This window comes from Amblyomma americanum, chromosome 8, assembly GCF_052857255.1.
Source record: "Amblyomma americanum isolate KBUSLIRL-KWMA chromosome 8, ASM5285725v1, whole genome shotgun sequence".
In the NCBI taxonomy this organism is placed as follows: domain Eukaryota; kingdom Metazoa; phylum Arthropoda; class Arachnida; order Ixodida; family Ixodidae; genus Amblyomma; species Amblyomma americanum.
The window spans coordinates 85,017,648-85,037,083 of record NC_135504.1 but is presented as its reverse complement, the minus strand read 5'-3'; the positions used below and the strand labels follow the sequence as shown (position 1 = coordinate 85,037,083).

The 19,436-nt window shown below is 46.0% G+C and overlaps 1 protein-coding gene, 1 long non-coding RNA gene and 1 other non-coding gene across 3 annotated transcripts; 1 reads left to right on the top strand and 2 right to left on the bottom strand.

The window, feature by feature from the left end:
* Window positions 1-1,862: 1,862 nt before the first annotated feature.
* Window positions 1,863-8,987, bottom strand: LOC144100492 (uncharacterized). The gene is made up of 5 exons (XR_013307687.1): window positions 8,909-8,987; window positions 8,409-8,487; window positions 6,215-6,289; window positions 4,885-4,975; window positions 1,863-3,054 (listed from the first exon to the last, which is right to left on the bottom strand). It is a non-coding gene; the product is annotated as an uncharacterized LOC144100492 (long non-coding RNA).
* A 2,462-nt stretch (window positions 8,988-11,449) lies between these two features.
* Window positions 11,450-16,824, bottom strand: LOC144102573 (uncharacterized). Its single transcript, XM_077635809.1, has 4 exons — window positions 16,793-16,824; window positions 15,312-15,417; window positions 14,272-14,425; window positions 11,450-11,558 (listed from the first exon to the last, which is right to left on the bottom strand). The coding sequence occupies exons 1-4, from the start codon at window positions 16,822-16,824 to the stop codon at window positions 11,452-11,454; spliced, it is 399 nt and encodes a 132-aa protein (XP_077491935.1). The 3' UTR covers window positions 11,450-11,451.
* Window positions 16,825-18,649: 1,825 nt separating this feature from the next.
* TRNAS-GCU (transfer RNA serine (anticodon GCU)) lies at window positions 18,650-18,721 on the top strand. Its single transcript has one exon. It is a non-coding gene; the product is annotated as a tRNA-Ser (tRNA).
* Window positions 18,722-19,436: the final 715 nt, after the last annotated feature.

Sequence of the window (19,436 nt, the reverse complement as noted above, 5' to 3'; positions counted from 1 at the left end):
AATACAGGCTTGTTAAACGCGCTAATATAACATAACGCAGCGCTTCCATACAGCTGGTTACTCTCTTCATTTAATAACCAGTGTAAGTGAAAGTTTATCGCAGAAAGTGAAGGCCTGAGAGAGCAGGAAGGCACTACGACGAAAGTTCTCTTACAGGTTATGTCCTAGTTTAATCGTGTTTTGCATGACGGTACTGGGTCAAGATCGGCTTATCGGCACCGTGTGCACTTAGCAGAGTGTCGGCATTGATGGCAATAGAATTGACATCAAGGGCTTGTTCCTCCCGAAAAACATTGTTGAATATGATAGTCTGAGTCCAGGCGTTTTTCACGATACCAATACTAGCGAGAATTTCGAGAAAAAACTGGAATTGTGCTTATGGTCCTAATGTCCATTTTTTATATGTGCCTTTTTTGTGTTTTGTTCCCCACCCTGTAACAGCCCGCAAACGGCATACAGTATTGTAAATAAAAATAGTAGGTCCCAGTGTAGTTAAGAAGCAGGTCAAGAAGTTCACCGAGTCTATTTTGGTCGTTGTGTACAAAATTTGCTCACCTAGGGCAGGTTCTACATTGTACAAACTGGTTGGTTCAGTTGAACATTCCGCAGAGGTAAGGGCAAGAAAGAGTTTCATTGGCAATGTGATGTTTGGAAAAACGTTTTGTTCGGATCGAAAGACCAAAGTGTGGGAGTGGTGGTGGAAGCGTTTCACAGCATGAAACGAACGACAAGTTTTGGCCGTGGTTATGGTGCTCGGCAGCTGACCCGAAAAACGCGGGTTCGATCCAGGCTTATGCATCGCATTTCAGCGGAGGACAAATATGCTAGAGGCCCGTGTACTGTGCGATGTTAGTGCACGTTAACGATACCCGAGTGGTTGAAAATATACCAGAACCTTTCACTACGCAGCCCCTCACAGCCTGAGTCGCTTTTTAAGGTCACACCCACATAAACCAAACATTTTCACATTGTGTTTTAATCATTTGTGCTTAGCTTGTTCACGTGTTTTAGGCCATATTTTTAATCATTTATCTGTTCTTTTATCTGTTAGTAAGCCCATTTATTCGCTCATTGTCGTTTTTATTTCCACATTGAGTTACACGTTACTGCCCCACCACCACGTTTACACTGTTTTTTCATTTCGCAGTCTGCGTAGTCATCTCGCGTTTTATCGCCTAACTTCCGCATTTGCTCTTGTTGACTGTTTTGCATTTCACCATTTAGGTTTCCATGGCACATGTTATTTCGTCGCTTTCCACCTTTACTCCCGTTTCTTGGAGTGTGAAGAGAGAGTATGCCATCCCTGCATGTTTGTTTTGATAGTTTTTTTATTTACAAGATGCTACGTGGTGTGACTTCAGATTTCCTTGTTAATTCACCTCACCCCAAGTATAGACCTTTTCACTGCCCACACCTTAAGCGCACGTGCGTGTTGGACTGTGCTGCGCATGCGCTGTAGATGCCTGTATGAAATCCGCCAATCAAAATGGTGCTGGAACAGTCCAGTGGTGAGACGGTTGCTATCAAAAAGGCAAATGTGAAAAGGGCTATAGTTGCCAGTTAGATTTCTCTCCCCCTCTGTTTATCTTCATATGTGCGAGTGACAAAAGTGGTCGCTCGCCTGGGTTCCCGCCTTGAACGGCCAGTGCTTTCGCTTCCTTCAATAAACGGTTGTAAGTCTGCAACCCTGGTGCCTTATTTGTTTCTTTACCTCCTGTACTCGTCCAAACGTTCTTCGAAAATCAACCAACTAGCCCTCAAGACCGTCCTACTAAAGAGCTTTGATCTCCCGGAATCTTCCAGTGAAGCGGATAAATTTCCTTTCATGATGTAAAGGGAGTCAGATTTATTTGGCTTGGAAGGTGATGGTAAACATTTATTATGACATAAGAGTTTTGGTCACAGAGGCCCTTGGGCCCGCGCACAACACCACTACACTCAAACTTTCATGTTCCTATGGTCGATGACGTCAGCAGCCCGGTCCGTGGCGGTCTTCTGCTGGACGGGGTCCTCGGAGCTTAGCAGGGTCTTCCAGTCCTCCCAGATGATGTGCTCCATGCCCAGTGGTAGAGGATCCGCCGGCCACTGTAAATTTGTTCTTTAGATCACAAACTTCGTAAGCTCGGTTTCCATTAGGTCAACTTCGACCAGGTCGACCAGAGTTTTGACGAGACGATGTGGAGCCAATGGGGTCGAGTGGTGAGCGACCACCTTGGCGGCAAAATAGAACGAAATGAGAACTGTTCAGAGTACCAATACGGGAGGGCTGAGAAAGCTGAACGACATGACCACAACAAATATGCAAGCCTACGATTACGTCACAGGACGTGTGCTTACCTCCACGTTTTGACAACTGAATCTCTTCGAAGTGCCAAAAACAGTAACGTGTGAACAGCTTTGCTAAAAAGTTTCACGACAGCGCTCATCTTATTGGGACGCACGGGCAGACGCACTGTGCTGATGGTGAAACATGAATGTGCAGTCTGTATTACATTCTCTGTGCATACTACACGCCGGCCAAGACATTGGCATTGCTCATTTGCACTCACACCGATACCATACAACTGGACCGGAAATGCACAGGCGCCGTTTGAGCACACCGCTGCCCGTATGCAACGACAAACATAAAAGCAACCTCAGCAGTTTTCGTATGTGATGCCTGCGACACAAGGTGCACTGCAGTGTCACGTGATTGAATATCTACAGCACTGTGATCCCCACTCGGGTGCGTTCGAATAAACAGGCATTGTGCGTAACTGCTCGTCAGCGCAGATTCTAGTTTTTTTCTTAACTGCGCTCGTATGCTGTACCTGTGTGCATTGGTTATGCACACGAAGTGATACTTTCTCGTCAGTAGGCCGCTTTGTTAGAGCCTGAACAGCGGGCGCGCAGACACGCACACTATGGTATTCGCTGTTCAGCTGATAAACATGCCTGAGTGAGTGTAGAAAAAGAAACAAAAACGGTTGACTTACTTATGAAGTTGATTCACGCACTGGAAGCCACCGGTACCTCGGTTGGCGGCGAGGTACCACATCCAAACAAACAGCAACTCTGCGATGACACCAGGAGAAAATGGTTGCTACAATGCAAACAGGTGATTAGATGCTATTACTGATGATATCTGGGGATTAATGAAGCGAGTGTCTAAGCCAAATGCTGTGCCCATACTCTATTGGTACTGTTTTTCAGCAGCGCAGGGGACAAAGGTCGAGACAAGTACACAGACACGGCGCTGAACTTACAACTGGTTTATTTAGGCGATTTCCACTACTTAAATACAGTGGCAACCAATCTCAAAAGACAGATACACATAACAGATTGACGATAATGACAATTCTTGAGCACAGGTCTACAGTGGCACAACACCAGCTGTGCACGTTTTTCTATTCTCATTAAGGAAACGTAGTTCTTTATCAGACAGCTATTGAGGCAACGCTTACGCAATCATTTTTGAATTTATGGATTTTATGGGCTTCAATGATTTCACGAGTGATTTTCATTCTCTTATCTGACAGCACTCCGCACTGACTGAAAACAGGATAACACGCCGGTTTTTTGTTCTTTTTCTTTCCTCTGTGCAGTCTCTGCAATTAATGCCAAGGTGACGAGATGCGGTGCCGCTCACCAGTTTGCCACGTGTAGTGCTTGCCACATGTAAGCGGAAACCTGTACACAACATTGTTTCTGCATGGTACAAAACCTTTTTGGTGTTTCTTATCGCATCCCACCATCCTTTCATTGCTGCTGTTTAGAATGTGGCAGTTTAGAGAGCTTATCGGGCGCGGAAAAAAAAAACGTTTACATCAGCACGCGCTCCCACCCTTTTCGGATTATGTGAAATGCGCTGTAGATAAGGAATAACCACACACTTTCTTTTTTCTTTCTTATGCCTTTCAGTGGAATCTCTGCGGCCTGAATTAACGTAACGTAATTTGTAAGTTCAGCGCAGTGTCTGTGCACTTTTCTCGTCCTTTGTCCCCTGCATTGCTGAAAAACAATGTCACACCAACTTGCCCAAGCCTCGACAGTATCGATTGGTACAACAGTGGTAGTCAACTAACCCCAAGCATGTCCAAGTATGCGAGCGCAATGTAATCGAATAGACGCACAAGCTTAAGTCTACGCCCGCTAAACCTTCGGAGTGGGGCCCCAAGTTCTGCTTCAGACTTTTGCTCCTGTAAGACAGCGCTCACTAGCAGTTTTGTTTTTCAAATTCCAATTATTTTCTAGGTGCCACATGGCCACTAAATATTACCGAGTGTGACATGAGATGTCATCACGTACTATTTCGATACAACGAGCTCCTTGCGCTCTCGCATAATATGGAGCTCATGTGCACTGCCCATCAGCCGTGCATTACCTATTATCAGATTTGTCGTGGTAACACTGCTTCCAATCTTCTTGCGGTGAGACGTAGGCAAGGCGATGAAACAATGCCCAGATATACAAGGCCCGAAAAGAACACATAATTCTCTGCCGAGGCACCGCTTAAAACCACCGAGCAACGGTGGTTTGTTTCATAGCCGCATAGCGAAGCACTTATGGCAGCCCTTAAGCTCAGAGTTTGTCTAGAGTAAGCTGAACCCTTGTCCTCAGGTCCACATACCTTTCGATCTGTAGGGGTGCCGTAAAGCTCTGATATAGTGTTGAGAAGAAGAAACCTGGTGCTCGGTTACTTTTGGAAAAGGAGGTACTTACGGTTTTATTTAAATCCAGCTAGTGTTTCTTGTATCAAGGGTCACTTGTGATTGGTCAACAGTTCATTCTTCCTTCGCACTAGCAGGCGCTTTCATGTGATTATGAACAGTTTTTACATTTTTCCCTCTGGGTCCTAGAAAAAGGCGCCACTCACCGACTCAATACAAATATAAACGAACTCACCGACGAATTTCAGGCCATTGCGCTTAAATCCCGGGTTCTGTTCACTGGTCGCGCTCAGCCCAGGTACCACATCCAAACAGAAAGGCCAATCCTGTAAAAATTACAAAAAATCGGGGTTGCACCCTAATAAGGCATTGTTATAATTTCCACCACTAACACTTCACCGAGTCATCAACTGTAGGGGAGTAGGGCGGGTGGGTGTGGGTAGATAGGCAGTATTTGAGGGTGGATACTTTTGCTTTCTCAAAGGGTAAGACTAAGACCAGAACAGCATGGAGAGGTTATTACTCTTACCACGCAGTCACTTGTTGAACAATTCGAAAAACCACGCCCACTTTTTGCAGTATTCTCAATCGACGTCAACAGTTTGTTAAATGGCACTGCAGGCGTGACGTTTTCAAATTTCAAAGGGCTCCTGAATACATGAAGCGTGGGGAGAGTTACTGCAGTGTCAAAGAATAGCACTACCGTTTATGCTTGTCTCTCATATCTCGGCGGACACCTGAACCGCACTTTAACTGAAGGAAAATGAAAGTTTGCTTTAAGATAAGGAAACAGCGCCTGTCGTAGGTTGCGCCATTTCCTTTCCTCAAAAAACCAATTTCTTTTTCAATTTGGCTTTCAGAAATTATCTCCAGGGTTCGCGCGTCATTTGTAACCGGACTTGGTTCAATTTCTTCGCATAAAACGAGCAATAATGGCTCCCCCACTGAAATCACTAATTCCAATGTACAAGTTCAAAAAAGTTAAAACACCACAAATTGAGTAATTAAACATTGGAATCCACCCAAGCGCACCCATACGGCTACAAATGAAAGCTATACAGCATTCACAGAAAGTTCGTAGTCCCGTAGCACGGCTTAGCCGGACCAGGACGAATTTTGCTTTGACTACGATGTTTCTGAGAAAGCTGTATAGCTTTCCTTTGTAGCCATATGGCTGCACATGGGTGGATGCCAATGACTAATTACTCCCTTTTCACAAATCTACTCTAACTTGGGGGATTCCCCTAAACATTTTACTAAAACACCACATGTTAACAATAATAGATAATTAATACGTTCTTGTCTTTAGAAATTCTGGTTCACATTATTTTCTGTGCATGTGCGTCTTTTCTGTTTTTGTTTCTTTTCACAGATCGGATTGCTGCGCCTGGGCTGGTTTATTAAACTGTTGATGTAGGTATAGTGTGCCCGATTTGTAGTTCCCTTGGGCCTCCTGCTTATATGTAGTATATAACCAGGTACGTACTGCACTGTAAATATGAAATAAAAATGTTCATGTTCAAATGAGATGTATAGTTTGCTCATATGGCCGTTTAAATGCGTACCTTGGGGGGGCCATCCGCTCGGGGTTGTTTCCAGTCTTGGCCACGGACTGGAAGGAGACATTGTGCTGAAGTCACCTGGAAAAGGAATGACATCATCAAAGAGGGGAAAGAGAGACAAATAGGCATAAATTGAGGGACAAATAGGCACATAGACGCACAAGAGAGGCCCTTAGTCATTGCAGCAGCACATGTGTTTCCATTTCGCCAGTGCGGGTTTCCGCAGTGTCCTCAAATGTTTTGTGAGGCACGGGCAGGTGCGGTTATGATGGCGAAGACGTAAAACACCAATGGGTAGTTTGTATTATATTCTCTCTACGCACTACACTTCGGCCATGACATTGGCATTCATTTGCACACACACCGATAACACATCTCAGAACACGCGACTGTGAGGAATTCCTGACCATAGATTTCAGGATCCAAGGTAGCGATCCATATATTTGGAATCGGAAATGAACAGTCGCTGTTTGAGCACACAGCCAGCCGTATGCGATGGAAAAAAGATGTGGCTCGAATCCACGCTGTGAAAGTGGTTGGACAGCGAAGCTGTAAAACGACACCCAATTACCCACCACTACTTCACTTGAAAGTTCCCACACGTGAAACCGGAGACAAGTGAGATGCACTTGAGCTGTATGCTACATGCCTCATTTAAAAGCAGATATGCTGTATGCATTCAATTTTTAGCCTGGCGTTTTTTGCTTACGACGACACGAAAACGCAACCATGACCTTTATCGGCAAACACACGCGGCGAGCAGGAACGTGCTTCGCATTGTTTGCAGGTGCTGCTATCATACATTATGCGGTTTGCACTTCACACGAGGGCTTCGAATGGCGTCAACTCGGTATGGCAGTCGCATACCGAGAAATCACGGAAGGCTACAGACTCAATAGAAGGAAATTACCACCCCCCGACAAATCGCTCTCACTAAAGGAAACAATGGCCTGGAGGAAGATACAAACGAACACCTACTTTTCGCCAGAAGTCTTATGTATATACAATCAGCACAGGGCAGAGGACAGGCTATGTAAATACTGTGGAGCTGAAGGTACTTGAGGACACATAACTATAGAATGTGGCAGCTCCCCAGGGGCTTCGGAGTTCAATCATGAAACAGCCTGGGACGATTTGATGCGAAGCGAGGATCCGGCTATGCAGAAAAAACTCGTCAGCCTGGCGGCCGAGTCTTTGACCGCCCAATGCACCATCCCTGGCACGGTAGCCCAACCCGCCTGGGCTTTCGTCTTAGGCTGGGGCCCACGGGGGAGCAAACTACCACTGTTTGGCTAAATAAAGTTGACTGACTCACTGAGCTCTGCAAACGTAATGTTTACCAGAACGCGTAGTTGTAATTGTCGCCACCGCGCGTCGGAAATATTCCTTCCCTTAAGGCGCGGTTTGGGTGTCCGCAAAGATATATGCGACAGGCGTCATTTCTTTTCCTTAAATTGTCCAAGGAGCAAGGCGTCACACTGAACGGATGACGACGTTCCGTGGACTCCTTGGCAACAACGCTGCATGCTGCACCCAGTCGCGTACCGCTCTTAGAGACTCTACTTAAGCATCATGCCATTTTTTTCACTTGTTTATTATTTTAAGCACATTATGCCAACGCCGTTATCATATATTATGTGGTTTGCACTTCACACGAGGGCTTCCAATCACGTCAACCCCTTTCGAAGAAGCTGAAAACCTAATGACGGATTGGATGGTGTTTCCACTGTATATAAAATTTTACTAGGAAATTTGCTCAGCACCTGAGATGCAGAAATATATAATGTGCTATATACTGAGAGGCTCACCGGACTTCACTGAACTTACGGTTTCTTGCTTGCAAAATTAGTGCATTTTCGAGCGTGTTTTTCTTTAGCCTGGCGTTTTTTGCTTACGATGACACGAAAATTTCCTTGGCCGGTATACAGCTTCGCTGTAAAAATTGGAGACACTCAGGAGTTTTGTTATTTGACGTGTGTGGAGGCGATAAATAATGCAATGCAATGTCAGGTGATTGGAATAATACAGCACCGTGATCGATTGCTCGAGTGTGTGCCATGGGCCTCTCGCCAGTAGGCCGCTTTGTTAAAGATCCTGAACAGCGGGCGCGCAGATGCGTACACTATTGTATTCGTTCTTCAGTTTTTATAAACATGGCTGACTGAGTGAACAAAAAACAAAACAACGGTTGTCTTACTTATGAAGTTGATTCAGGCGCTGGAAGCCCCCGTTATCTCGGTTGGCGGCAAGGTACCACATCCAAAAAGACAGCAGCTCTGCGATGACACGAGGAGAATGTTGCTGCTACAACGTAAACTGGTGATTACATGCTATTACTGATGATCTCCCGGGTTTAATGAACCGAGGTGCGCTCGTACTCTAATGCTACAACACTGGTAATCGACTGACGAAAGCATGTCCAGGTATGCGAGCACAATGTAATCCAGCCGACGCAGAAGTCTAAGCGCACTAAAACAACGAAACATGGCACTCAATTCTGCTTCAAGCTTTTGCTCCCGCTGAAGGCAGCGCTCACCTCGCAGACCCTTTTTTTCAAATTATAATTATATCCTTGGTTCCAGGTGGTCACGGAATCTTTCTGGGTGTGAGTCTTACTGTTTTGTAATAGTGAACTGTGCTCTGTGCCCTAGAATATGGCGCCACTCGCCGACAAAATAGAAACTGAAGCGAACTCACCGAAGAGTTTCAACCCGAGGCACTATAATCCCAGGTTCTGGTCAGATATTTCCCTCCGATCAGGAACCACATCCAAAAGAAATGGAGATCCTGTAAAAATACCAAAAATAGGCGTTGCAACCGGAAAAAAAACTGCTATACTTTCCACCACAGCACTTCTGTGAGTCATCAACTTTAATTATCAATCTTTAAATTTCTTGTTTATTTTTATATAGACTAAGCAAGCCTTCTCACGCATTTACATCGGTTTTCTCCGAAATACTCGAGCAAAACCTGCTTCAAACACTTAATCTATTTTCGTTAATTCAATTTAATTAACTATTTGTAATTCATCAACAAACTTTCCCGTTTGATCTACTCATGCACTACCTAACGCAATCAAACCTTTCCACCTATATTATCCCCAGAACGACATAATCGTGCGGATAAAGTCAGCGGATATTTTTTGCTGACGCGACATAATCATATAATGCTTTCGCATTAATTACTCAATGGCGGCAGCGCGCAATAGCAGAGGGGTTAAGGTACGTATACATAAGGTACATTCGTAAGGACGTATACAGTCTTTGGCAAAAGTTACCAGGCTGCATGGTTTTCTTCTCATTCGTATATTGAAGCTATTATGCCAGCCGTCAAGCTCTCAATCTCTGTATGGTAAAAAGAACCCTTGTCCTCACCTTCCGATAACTTCTTGTTATATAGGGAAGGCGTAAAGGCTCTACTATTCGAATGAGAAACAAACCTTGCAGCCTGGTAACTTTTGGCAAGGGCTGTACATGCACTGCTTCAGTCAAAACTTTCGTTACCGGTTCTATCCCGCCCTATCCCCGCCGGCAGCAGAGGGAATCATGCTGATGTGGCGGGATAAGATGCACCCACACCACGAAGGCACCATGGACCGAGCAGGCAGCCCCGTTTGCGCTCCCAACACCAGTCCTTCTCCGGCAGTGGCCGTGTAAGCAATTAATGAAAAATTATTCGTGTGGGAGGAAAGCTGCCGTCAAGGAAAGTGGAAGGATATCGCAGTAAAGATGCAGCATAGTTGTCTGGAGGTCCTGTCATTTATAACTAGTGAGGAACCGGCCAGGCACAACCCATGCTGTCGCTCAAGACGTAATGCGCTAAATTATACGTAGTAACAAAATAATAGTTTAATATTCATTCTTTTCTCATACCGCCGTCGACTGGAACGACCTTGCAGACGACACTGCAGCAATATCCTGTCCCGCAAACTTCGCGCGCAGAGCCAACAGGTGCATGTTGTCATGATAGCACTTGACCAATAAACATTACATACAACACATTGAACCCTCCTCTTTTGTAATGCCCTTCAAAAAGGGGCCTTTAAGGAAATCAAAATGAATGAATGAAAAATCCTTGTACTCAACCTTTAATGATTCATTCGCAGAATTCGTGACAGGCTACGGACAAGCTTTCTGCAGCCTAATTCAGTTTTTCGCTATTGATCCCTGACGTAGGCACCGTACAGAGAGAGAAAGGGAGAGCGCCTGCGACGAAAGTGTCCGACGGACTATTCGTACGTGACACCAAAAATTAATAGAAGCCAGAGCACGTTTCCGCGCTGTCGTATTCAGTGTAAGAAAATTGTCATAGTCATATGATCACGTGGTCATACCACCACGCAGTGAAGTTCGGTTTGACCTAGCCCGTAGTTTTCACACACGTGTGCAAAAAAAGCGACCGGTACCGACTATCCTCATAAAGATCAGCGCTTTTCGTTCATTTTATAGGTACTGTATTCTTACGATAGAAAGTTATCGTTGTTAAGAACCTTATTTCGCTAAGACCTTTCTTTTCCTCTCACCTACGAGTGCCTGAGAAGATAACCCTCTGTTGCCCTGTCCTGTAGTCAAACACACGTTACATCTCCCCAACTCCCTTTCTTTTTCCTTGAAATTGGTTTGGTTAGTGGCGGGCTCAACGTCCCAAAGGGACTCAGGCTATGAGGGACGTCGTAGTGAAGGGCTCCGGAAATTTAGACCACCTGACGTTCTTTAACGTGCACTGACAACTTCCGATTTCGATGAGGATGATAAAAATACCTTCAGTGCAGCACAAGGTCAAACCGAACTCAACTGCGTGGTGGCATGACCCAAGCTATGGTGTTATGACCACGTGATCATGACTATGACCACTAGATGCCCGACCTTGACTGCTGAACTTGACGCTTGACCTTAGCATTCAATTTGATGCAGTCGGCACCTGATCTTGACCTACGACCTTGACCCTTCACCTTGAAATTTGATTTGAGACAGTGGAGACCATGCTTAACAGAGCTTTCGCTCGTGTAACTAGGTTCAAGCCACGTTGAACACACCAGCCATTTTTGCAGAAACATAGGGTGGGGGGTGGCACGAGGCAATCGCTTTAACTCACTTAATGTTGTAGAGTGCTTAGTGAGAATGTGCGAGTTTATAGGGATGCTGAAGCAAAATAGAAGGTGTACATATATTTAGAATGTGCAAAGCGACCGGGCCAGTCACTTCCAGAAGAGCCCAGTATCAATCCTGCTCACCTCCAGCTCATCCCTGTTGCACCGGGGGAGGATCGGTGTCGCACCCACGTGACGAAGGCACTGCAGACTGCGCAGTCTGCCGCGGCTGTTGCTTGCACTTCAGCACCACTGGTTCTGCTGGTTGAGAGCGAAGCGAGAAAAATTAAAGCTGGCTCGCTACGACTAGCGTTGTGGCGACATGCTCTATGTAGAGAAGCATTGTGGTGGGCACAAATACGCTTATAGGGCAGTGAAAAAAGGAGTGAGCTGTCCTTTAGCGCACACCTTTTAATACAAGGGTGTGCGCTAGAGGAGAGTAGTCTTTTTTTACTCCTTTCTGTTTAAAGTGTACAGCGTCGAAACGGAGGGAGCGCGTGCCGTCTACGCCCCTCGGCGCGCTGAGTGACCTCTAGCGGCGGTGGGCTGCGGACAGCAGAGGGCACGCGTAATCCGAACGCTCTAGACAGAGCTGTCGAAGACTGTTTGATTGTAAGACATCTATTGCGCCGAGAGCAGGTTGCAGAAGACACATACCAGGTGGCCGCTAGCCCATGGCTGGCGGCGACCTCATTGGCACGCTCGATTGGCCGTACTTGAATCTTGGGCTCCGAGCTGACCAGCACGGCCTCCCACCGCTCGAGAGAAGGGAGCTGTATCAACTCCGCCGGAGGCAGATCATATGCGCAGTTCCACAGAATGTGGTCGTATGTTGCCCCTTCGCCACATTCATGGCAGTTTGCATCGTACTGGCCAGGGTACATGAGGGCAAGCCCTGCCGGATTAAGAAGGGAGCGTGTAAGAAGGAAGGTGACTTCCGGCGCTTTTGTTAACGATTTTTGGGGAGGGGGATATGCGCGCCTCTCCAGCCTAAAGTGATGGGTGATGTCATGAAATGACACCAACCCGTCCCTCGTGAAATTCGGGCTGTTGGACGCGCTCACTGGCCGGTCGACGAAACCTCGGGCTTGCGCGTGAGCCCCCTCGTTCCCTGGATTAGATGAGTGGGTAGGAACCGAGATCAGTTGAACTTCTCTAATCGGAAGAGGGGGGGGGGGGGGGTTTGAAGGATGTGGAGTGAGGTAGATGTGATACGGCTCTGCGCGAAATTCCGAATGGCTGTTTTGAAGTCGCTGAATATAATATTAGCACGCGTGTTTGCTATAGCTAAGGCAATTGCCGCTTCCTCCGCCGTCTCGCAGGAGGTGGTTTCTATCGACGCGGCCGCCAACGGGGCGCCGTTCCCGCGCGCTAAACGCTTTTCTCTGGGTTTGCTGATATTCCGCTCCGTCCACGTACGCCACATTGTCGTTTCGGCCGTATTTGGTGTATATGGAGGATCGCACCACAACAGCGCCGAACTTGCATATTAATTGTTCGGTCTCCACCGTTCGAGCGAGGCTGTTATGCTGTGGGCCCTAGCGCCGCATCTCTCTGCTGCCGTGTAAATAGTGTACATTATGCACCTTGTTCGGCAACGGAAGACGCCTTAGTCACAGCAGTAGCTGGGAGAGGTGGGGTGCACCACTTTTAACACTGGTGACAGCGTGCTGGTGTTGCAACAAGACGCGCAAGCACACAGGAATCGAAATATTTTTTCCATGGCGCAAATCTAACGTCAGATTGGCTGACAAAGAAATGAAAAATGAAGAAAGAGGGTGTGCTGATATATGTGTTTTTATAAACTTATAAGTTGCAGTTATATTATATTGTGTCGCGGTTGCCAGCTCCGCGCCACTCACTTCGGCGTCTCCTAATCCCCGATTATGACAACGCTTTATCTCATATCACCATCATAATCAGCCCAACTGCGTCCGCTACAGAAGAAACGCCTCTGCCATATGCACATAGCTAATCCTGCCCTGTGCCAGCAGCGTCCAGACGATGCCCGCTGACTTCTCAATCTCATCCGTCATCCACTCTCTCAGCCTGTGATCTGTACGTGCGCAAAACGGAGCAAACTAACACAAAACAAACTAATTGCAGAGGCATAAGGTGATTTCGCCCCTCGTCACATGCAGTAAAAAGCAGCGGCCTGACCATTCTCAATTGGACCTTTGTAAGAGCTCAGCGTGCGAAATGGGCACAAATAAAAAAATGTTCTTAGAAAGAGATATCCCTTTCTCATAGCACCTACCCGGGTTCTGTGAAGAGCGCCTGCAGCACCAAACGTGTATATAAAAGGCGGCTTAAATCGATTTAGAAAGGATCTGTCGCAAGTGGCGCTCACCCATGAAAGCAACATTCTACGCGAAATTAAAGTACCAGTGCCTTGAAAAAAAATTACTAATATATTGTCAAGCAAGAAGTGGAATACGATTAGCTCTTTCAATGCCGTTCTTGTGCACAAAATACTAAATTCGGAGTCATACACATTTGCCATTCTTTTGCGTGTGTTCAGCGGTTTCTGAGGCCTTGCGGGTATTGAGCGCTTCCAGTGTGTCGCAAATGGCAGCTTCAAGCTCTCGCCACCATGGAGTGGTGGCTCAAACCTGTCCCAGAGTGTTGCGCAGAATATCCATCATTAGTAAGATAATGTCTAAAGAACACGACTGTACTTTTCGTGCTCTAATATTCGCACTAACGTTCGAGACTGGTTGTTGTCTTGGCAACACACTGGTATTTGCAAGTCGGTGAAATGCTTTTAGATTTGAACAAAGCTGCCAACGCGGATAAATCACACTGTAATCACACTGTAACAAACTTTCTCGATAAATTGATCAGGTGGTTACCTCAGAGGAACGTGCTTCACGCACACAAAAACAGCGACGTCATGGGCATTCTGTCCAGATACTCGCTTTGGTGGGAAAGGCCTCGAGTAATCGAGAAGAGAATGCAGCAGCATACTCACCCATGAGGTTCAGGGATCGGGGCAGCACAAACTGACCTCGCCCCTTGCACCACATTCCAAGAAACGCTGTTCCGGCAGAAGGCACGGGAGGAGGAGGAGGAGGAAGAAGAGGAAAGGCAGGGAAGGTAACTGGAAGAATACCAGGTTTGCTGCCCTGCAGGGGGAAAAGAGGGGGAAGGGACAAACTGCGATGTAAGATCAGAGGACAGAACTGTTAATATTAAGCATGTGTCTATACACAGATTTCGCTTTCCTTGCTGGTTGCAGGTAACGATACTGGTACGTTCACATTCTTACAAATGCGCAAAAAGAATCAACTCCGTAAACCATTGAAATACGTGAAGACAAACTTAATCGAGTTTTGTGCGCACGCAAAGGTAGGCATGTACCCAACAGCGCATGGTCTTGACTGCTTCTATCGAAAAAAAATAAAAAATCCATAATCCGGCCACCTGCAGGTGCCACCAACTCCACGAGATTTCGGGTACATGCAGTTTGCGCCTACTCTCGCGCCTAGACATCTGTTCGACACCGATGCGCTTAACGCGAACAAGCTAGCACATAAAAATATAGCTCTAAAAACCATTCATCAAATGAGCATGTGGGGTACGTGGTGTTACGCATTTGATTTTGCATTGCTCTTAATCTTTCACAACATCTGCTCTGACTATCGAATACGGGAAATCGCAAGCACTGCGATGCAGCTCTTACAAACATGCGTTCGCAATCCGAGAGAAATATACCGAGTGTTTCAACTTAGGTGAACCAATATTTCTTAAAAGACTTTTTCAGGTATGAAGGCGCCTTCTGCGGCACAATGAATGATAGCTGCGTTGACCAACATCAGAGCACATAGATAATATGAACTAGTTATCAGAAATGAGTTAAGCGACTGAATAGATAATTTTATTTTTGTGTTTTCCTGCCTGAAAAAGCCTATTTAAAAAAAAAATTTGGTCGACTTCAGTTGAAATACCTGGTATGTTCTGAGTAGACGCGGTTGCAGTGACACATTACAGCGATCGGAGTCGTCAGTTTACCTCGAATCGAAGAAGCGATACATTCGTCGGTTCCTTAGACGACCTTAAAAAGGCTTTCCTGATCGCTCCAGGGCCTGCCCTCCTGCCGGGAACACTTGAGCTCCGCCTGAAGGGTGAGACGCGATATTATTAATGGGTTAATGTCGATATGTGCCGAATTAGCCATTCTCTACTTAACATTCATAGATTCCAGAGAGTATGCTCATACCACTCCAGGCGCAATGGTGCAGGGGTTAAGCGATGCTCCACTGCCCTGCAATGGCAGGTGCCGCCACAGGTGAGGCTTGAACGACCCAGGTTGCTCTAACGAAGCAACCTTTCGACCAATGATTAACCATGCCTAGCATTCTTGGACCGACTTTTTTTTAATATTGGAAAATTATAATGCATTCTTATGAAAACATTGAAAGTAATGGTCCTTGCTTCCGATGCGCGCCAAATTCTCTCTTCTTCCATCGCTCAAGAGTGCCACAAAAACAACCAATGGGGAACGCTTTTGACGATAATAGAAACGTTAATAGCAAGAAAATGCAAGCCTGCCGACGGGAGATCTGCGGATATGTTTGACTGTTATAGTGAAATCTCAAACATAAATAAATCCCGTTTACAAACTCTTTCCCGATCAAAAAAGCTTTTGCCCAGAATTGTAGGGCATGGCCACCTGCCATTGTGGCCAGACTGCTTGCAATCCGGTGAACAGGTTGAGATGAAGCCACAAGGTCATGTGACCTAGGTTGCCCGCCTTGCCACCTACGTTGCGTCTGAGGATATTTTTCGTGGATTTTTCACTCACGGTCAGTGACGTCGACAACAGACGTCGATGATGACGCCGGCAAATAAGCCGCACAACAGTACGAGGTTTTTCGAAGGAATTCAACTACGAATGGCAGGCCATGCATATTTTATTGTGTACTGTTCTGTTAGCATTCAAGGCGCTTTTGTTAGCTCATTAGGTTACTTCAAATGACGCTTGCACTTTGTAGTACAAGGGTTTATGTTTCGTACTTTTGTGTTTATGTTGAACTATATACATCGTCGTTTTGTATGTCGTTTTGTATGTTGTAGATGTACATCATGTTTTGTGCTTTTGTGTTTATGTGTTTATGTTGAACTATACATCGTCGGACCAAGTGGTTGCTATGAATTGGAGAAAAGGAGTAGCCGGAGCCGTTATGCAGCACCAACCTCTCCTTTACTGTTCATGCAAATAAAAAAAAATCATTTAGCAGGATACTCTTAGGGAGTTTTTTCTATGTAACACTGCATATGGCGCCGACCACCATTATCCTTTTTTGCACGTCAAGGCTGTGAGCAGACGATACAGTCCAGTGTGTAATAACATAAACCTACCGCCGTGATCAGTTTGCAAGCAAATTGACCGCGGGTGCATGCACAGCGCTGGTGAGAAAACTTGAGGGCAAAGAGTTTATGGTGCGTGGTGACGGGATACCATTCACGAGGGGCAAATCCCCTGTTCTCACCTCTCCAGAGATTTTCTTGCTTTCGGCACCATATTTGTCCGACTACGCAGCTGAAGAAAATTCAGGGCGCACTTTGGGGATCTAAAGTGCGCGAGGTGAACGCCTTTCTGCGCCCACTTTGGCTGCTTGTTAATTTTTCTTATATAACTTTTATAAATTTTATTTGATTTTATTTTTAATTTTATATTAGTTTCCTATTTTCTAATTTTTATTTTATTCCGTTTTCACCTCTTATTATTTAGCTATTAATTGTTACTTTTTAAACCTTTTCTTTATTTTTATTTATTTTCATTAATTTAGCTAAGTACCAATTAATGCCTAATTACAGATTAACGGCTGATTACTTATTAATTTCTAAGGGCATACGGGTTATAGCAAATATGCCATTGATGACGTCATAGTGCGACAGATTTCGCGGGCATACGGACGTACAATGATGAGCCATTATAGACTTTCGCCTTGAAATCAAATCCTAAGGTCTAAGTATTTCGTCCAACGCTGTGAATCTGACCAGCCAGCAGCCAGTGCAAAAAGTTCAAAAGGCCAAAGGTTCACCGGAGAAATTAGTGAAACCGGAGAGTCCCCAAAAACTCACAGCAAAGATAACAGCGAACTAACCGCTCAGGTTGGGACAAAGGCGTTGGAACCCTCTGCGCTCGGAATGCCCCGGCCTCTGCCTCGGTACCACATCCAAAGGAGAGCCCTATAAAAAAAGGGCAAAAAAATTTCGCCTAAATTACAAAATTCACAGAAAAATATCGATCACGTCTCAGCTTTGACTGCGGCGACATCTCTTATTAGCAAGACGTGCCGGCTCTCGTGCGTCCTACTGGTACTACAGCGTCTAAAAACTAGCTCTAATCGCTCCCAAACATTTAAAAATGTAGTGTAGAGATTACTAGAGAGCTTTTGCACTGCTAAATTTGGTTCATGCATACGGGAAGTAGCTCCGCACTGCAGTTTTTATAAACTTGGACGTTTTCGAGTACTGGAAACGACAGGTTTTGAGAATAAACGGTTCCAGTAAGGTGTTACTGACATTTTCCTCGAAAACTAAGACAGCATTTTTGCTCGCTCCAGAGCGCACGCTACTAACAACCACGTCGGAATTGACGTGCCAAAGTTGTTAGTTTACTATGAGAGACTGTATCGCAGGACTCCGGATTAAACATGTTCGACTTACAGGGGTTCTTTACATTTCGAAGACAGTGCAGAGCAGGCGGGTGTATTGTGTATTTAGCTTCTGCCGAAATAGGGTGCCAGGTGGAGGTTAGCACCACATAGCCAATTCCAGAAATAAGACCTTTTTCTCTAGAGCCGACAAAACAGCCAATCGTGGGCGTGACCACGTGACCGCAGCAGGCACCATCGGGTGGACCAAACCACCTTTCCTGAGACCCCTATATGGCATCAATGAATTTTCCCAAAAGGAGGACACTCAGGCCTCTACCGTTCTAAAAATCATGTTGATTTCATCTGGATTACGTTCAAAGACGCAGTACAACGAAAAAAGTTAGTATGGTGTCGTATCGTAATGTCACTAAGCGGCACAGGCTACGAGGGAAGGAGCGGTTGAGGGCTCTTGATTAATTTAGACCACCTGCCGATATTTAAGGTGCACTGACATTGTACAATCGAATGATGCTTTTTGTGTTTCGCCTCCACTGAAACGCCGCTGCCACAGTCAGCATTGAACCCGGGTCCTCCGGCTCAGTAGCCAAGTGCCTTTCTGTGCTTAGTGCGTCGTCACTTTCTTGCGTTTGCAGCATAATCCTCTTACGCTATAAAAAAGGAGTGGCCAGTGTGAAGCTTCCGATCTCCGGACCCCTAGTGTTAGGGCACATTTCAGGCGCAGCCGCCGCGGTGGCTCGGTGGTTATAGCGTTCGGCTGCTGACCGAAAAGACGCGGGTTCGATCCCGGCCGCGGCGGTTGAATTTCGATGGAGGCGAAATTCTAGAGGCCCGCGTACTGTGCGATATCAGGACAAGTTAGAGACGTGTATAGCTTTGTATTTACATTTAGCCTTATAGCACAGCTATTTTGACACAAAAGCAGCGCCTTAGAGGTCATCCGATATGAATACGATGGAATACGATGAATCGTAGGGGCCCGTTGCGTGCACTTCTCGGGTGGAAACTTTCCTCACCTGTGACAGCTGTTGCCACTCCGTACCCCCGGTTAGGAGAAGGCGGGTCAGGCTGTCCGCGGCCACCTTTGCACCCACGTCACGAATGCACTTCAGTCTGAATGCAGAGCCGCAGTTGCTTATGCAAGACCGGTGCTCGCCTCGAAGCTGCTGCTTTCAGTTTCACGATAGGGGGACCACGTAAAGAAGTCAGTTCTGTAAAATGAAACAATAACTTTATGATCAGAAAAGGAGTCATCAAGATAAGCGATAAGATGTTGCAGTACTGCGTATAGTATGCTGTGACCAGTGTATAACTGATCGCAGCATCTATATGGCATGGCGAACAAACAAGTGTGCTGCTTTTCGACTATCCAGGTTGGGTTCCTTAAAATTTCTGAACTCAGGTTCTGGTTTATGGGTGTATAATGTCTTAAAGCGACTTAAGGTTATGGGGGACGCCGTAGACAAGGGCTCCGGAAATTTCGACCTCCTGGGGTTCCTTAACGTGCACTTAC

Coding starts and splice junctions, on each gene's coding strand:
- LOC144102573 (XM_077635809.1), bottom strand. CDS start 16,824: ATGGTGCCGAAAGCAAGAAAATCTCTGGAGAG. Junction 15,418..16,792: donor GCAAGAAAATCTCTGGAGAG/GTGAGAACAGGG, acceptor CTCACCCTTCAG/GCGGAGCTCAAGTGTTCCCG. Junction 14,426..15,311: donor TATCGCTTCTTCGATTCGAG/GTAAACTGACGA, acceptor TTCCCCCTGCAG/GGCAGCAAACCTGGTATTCT.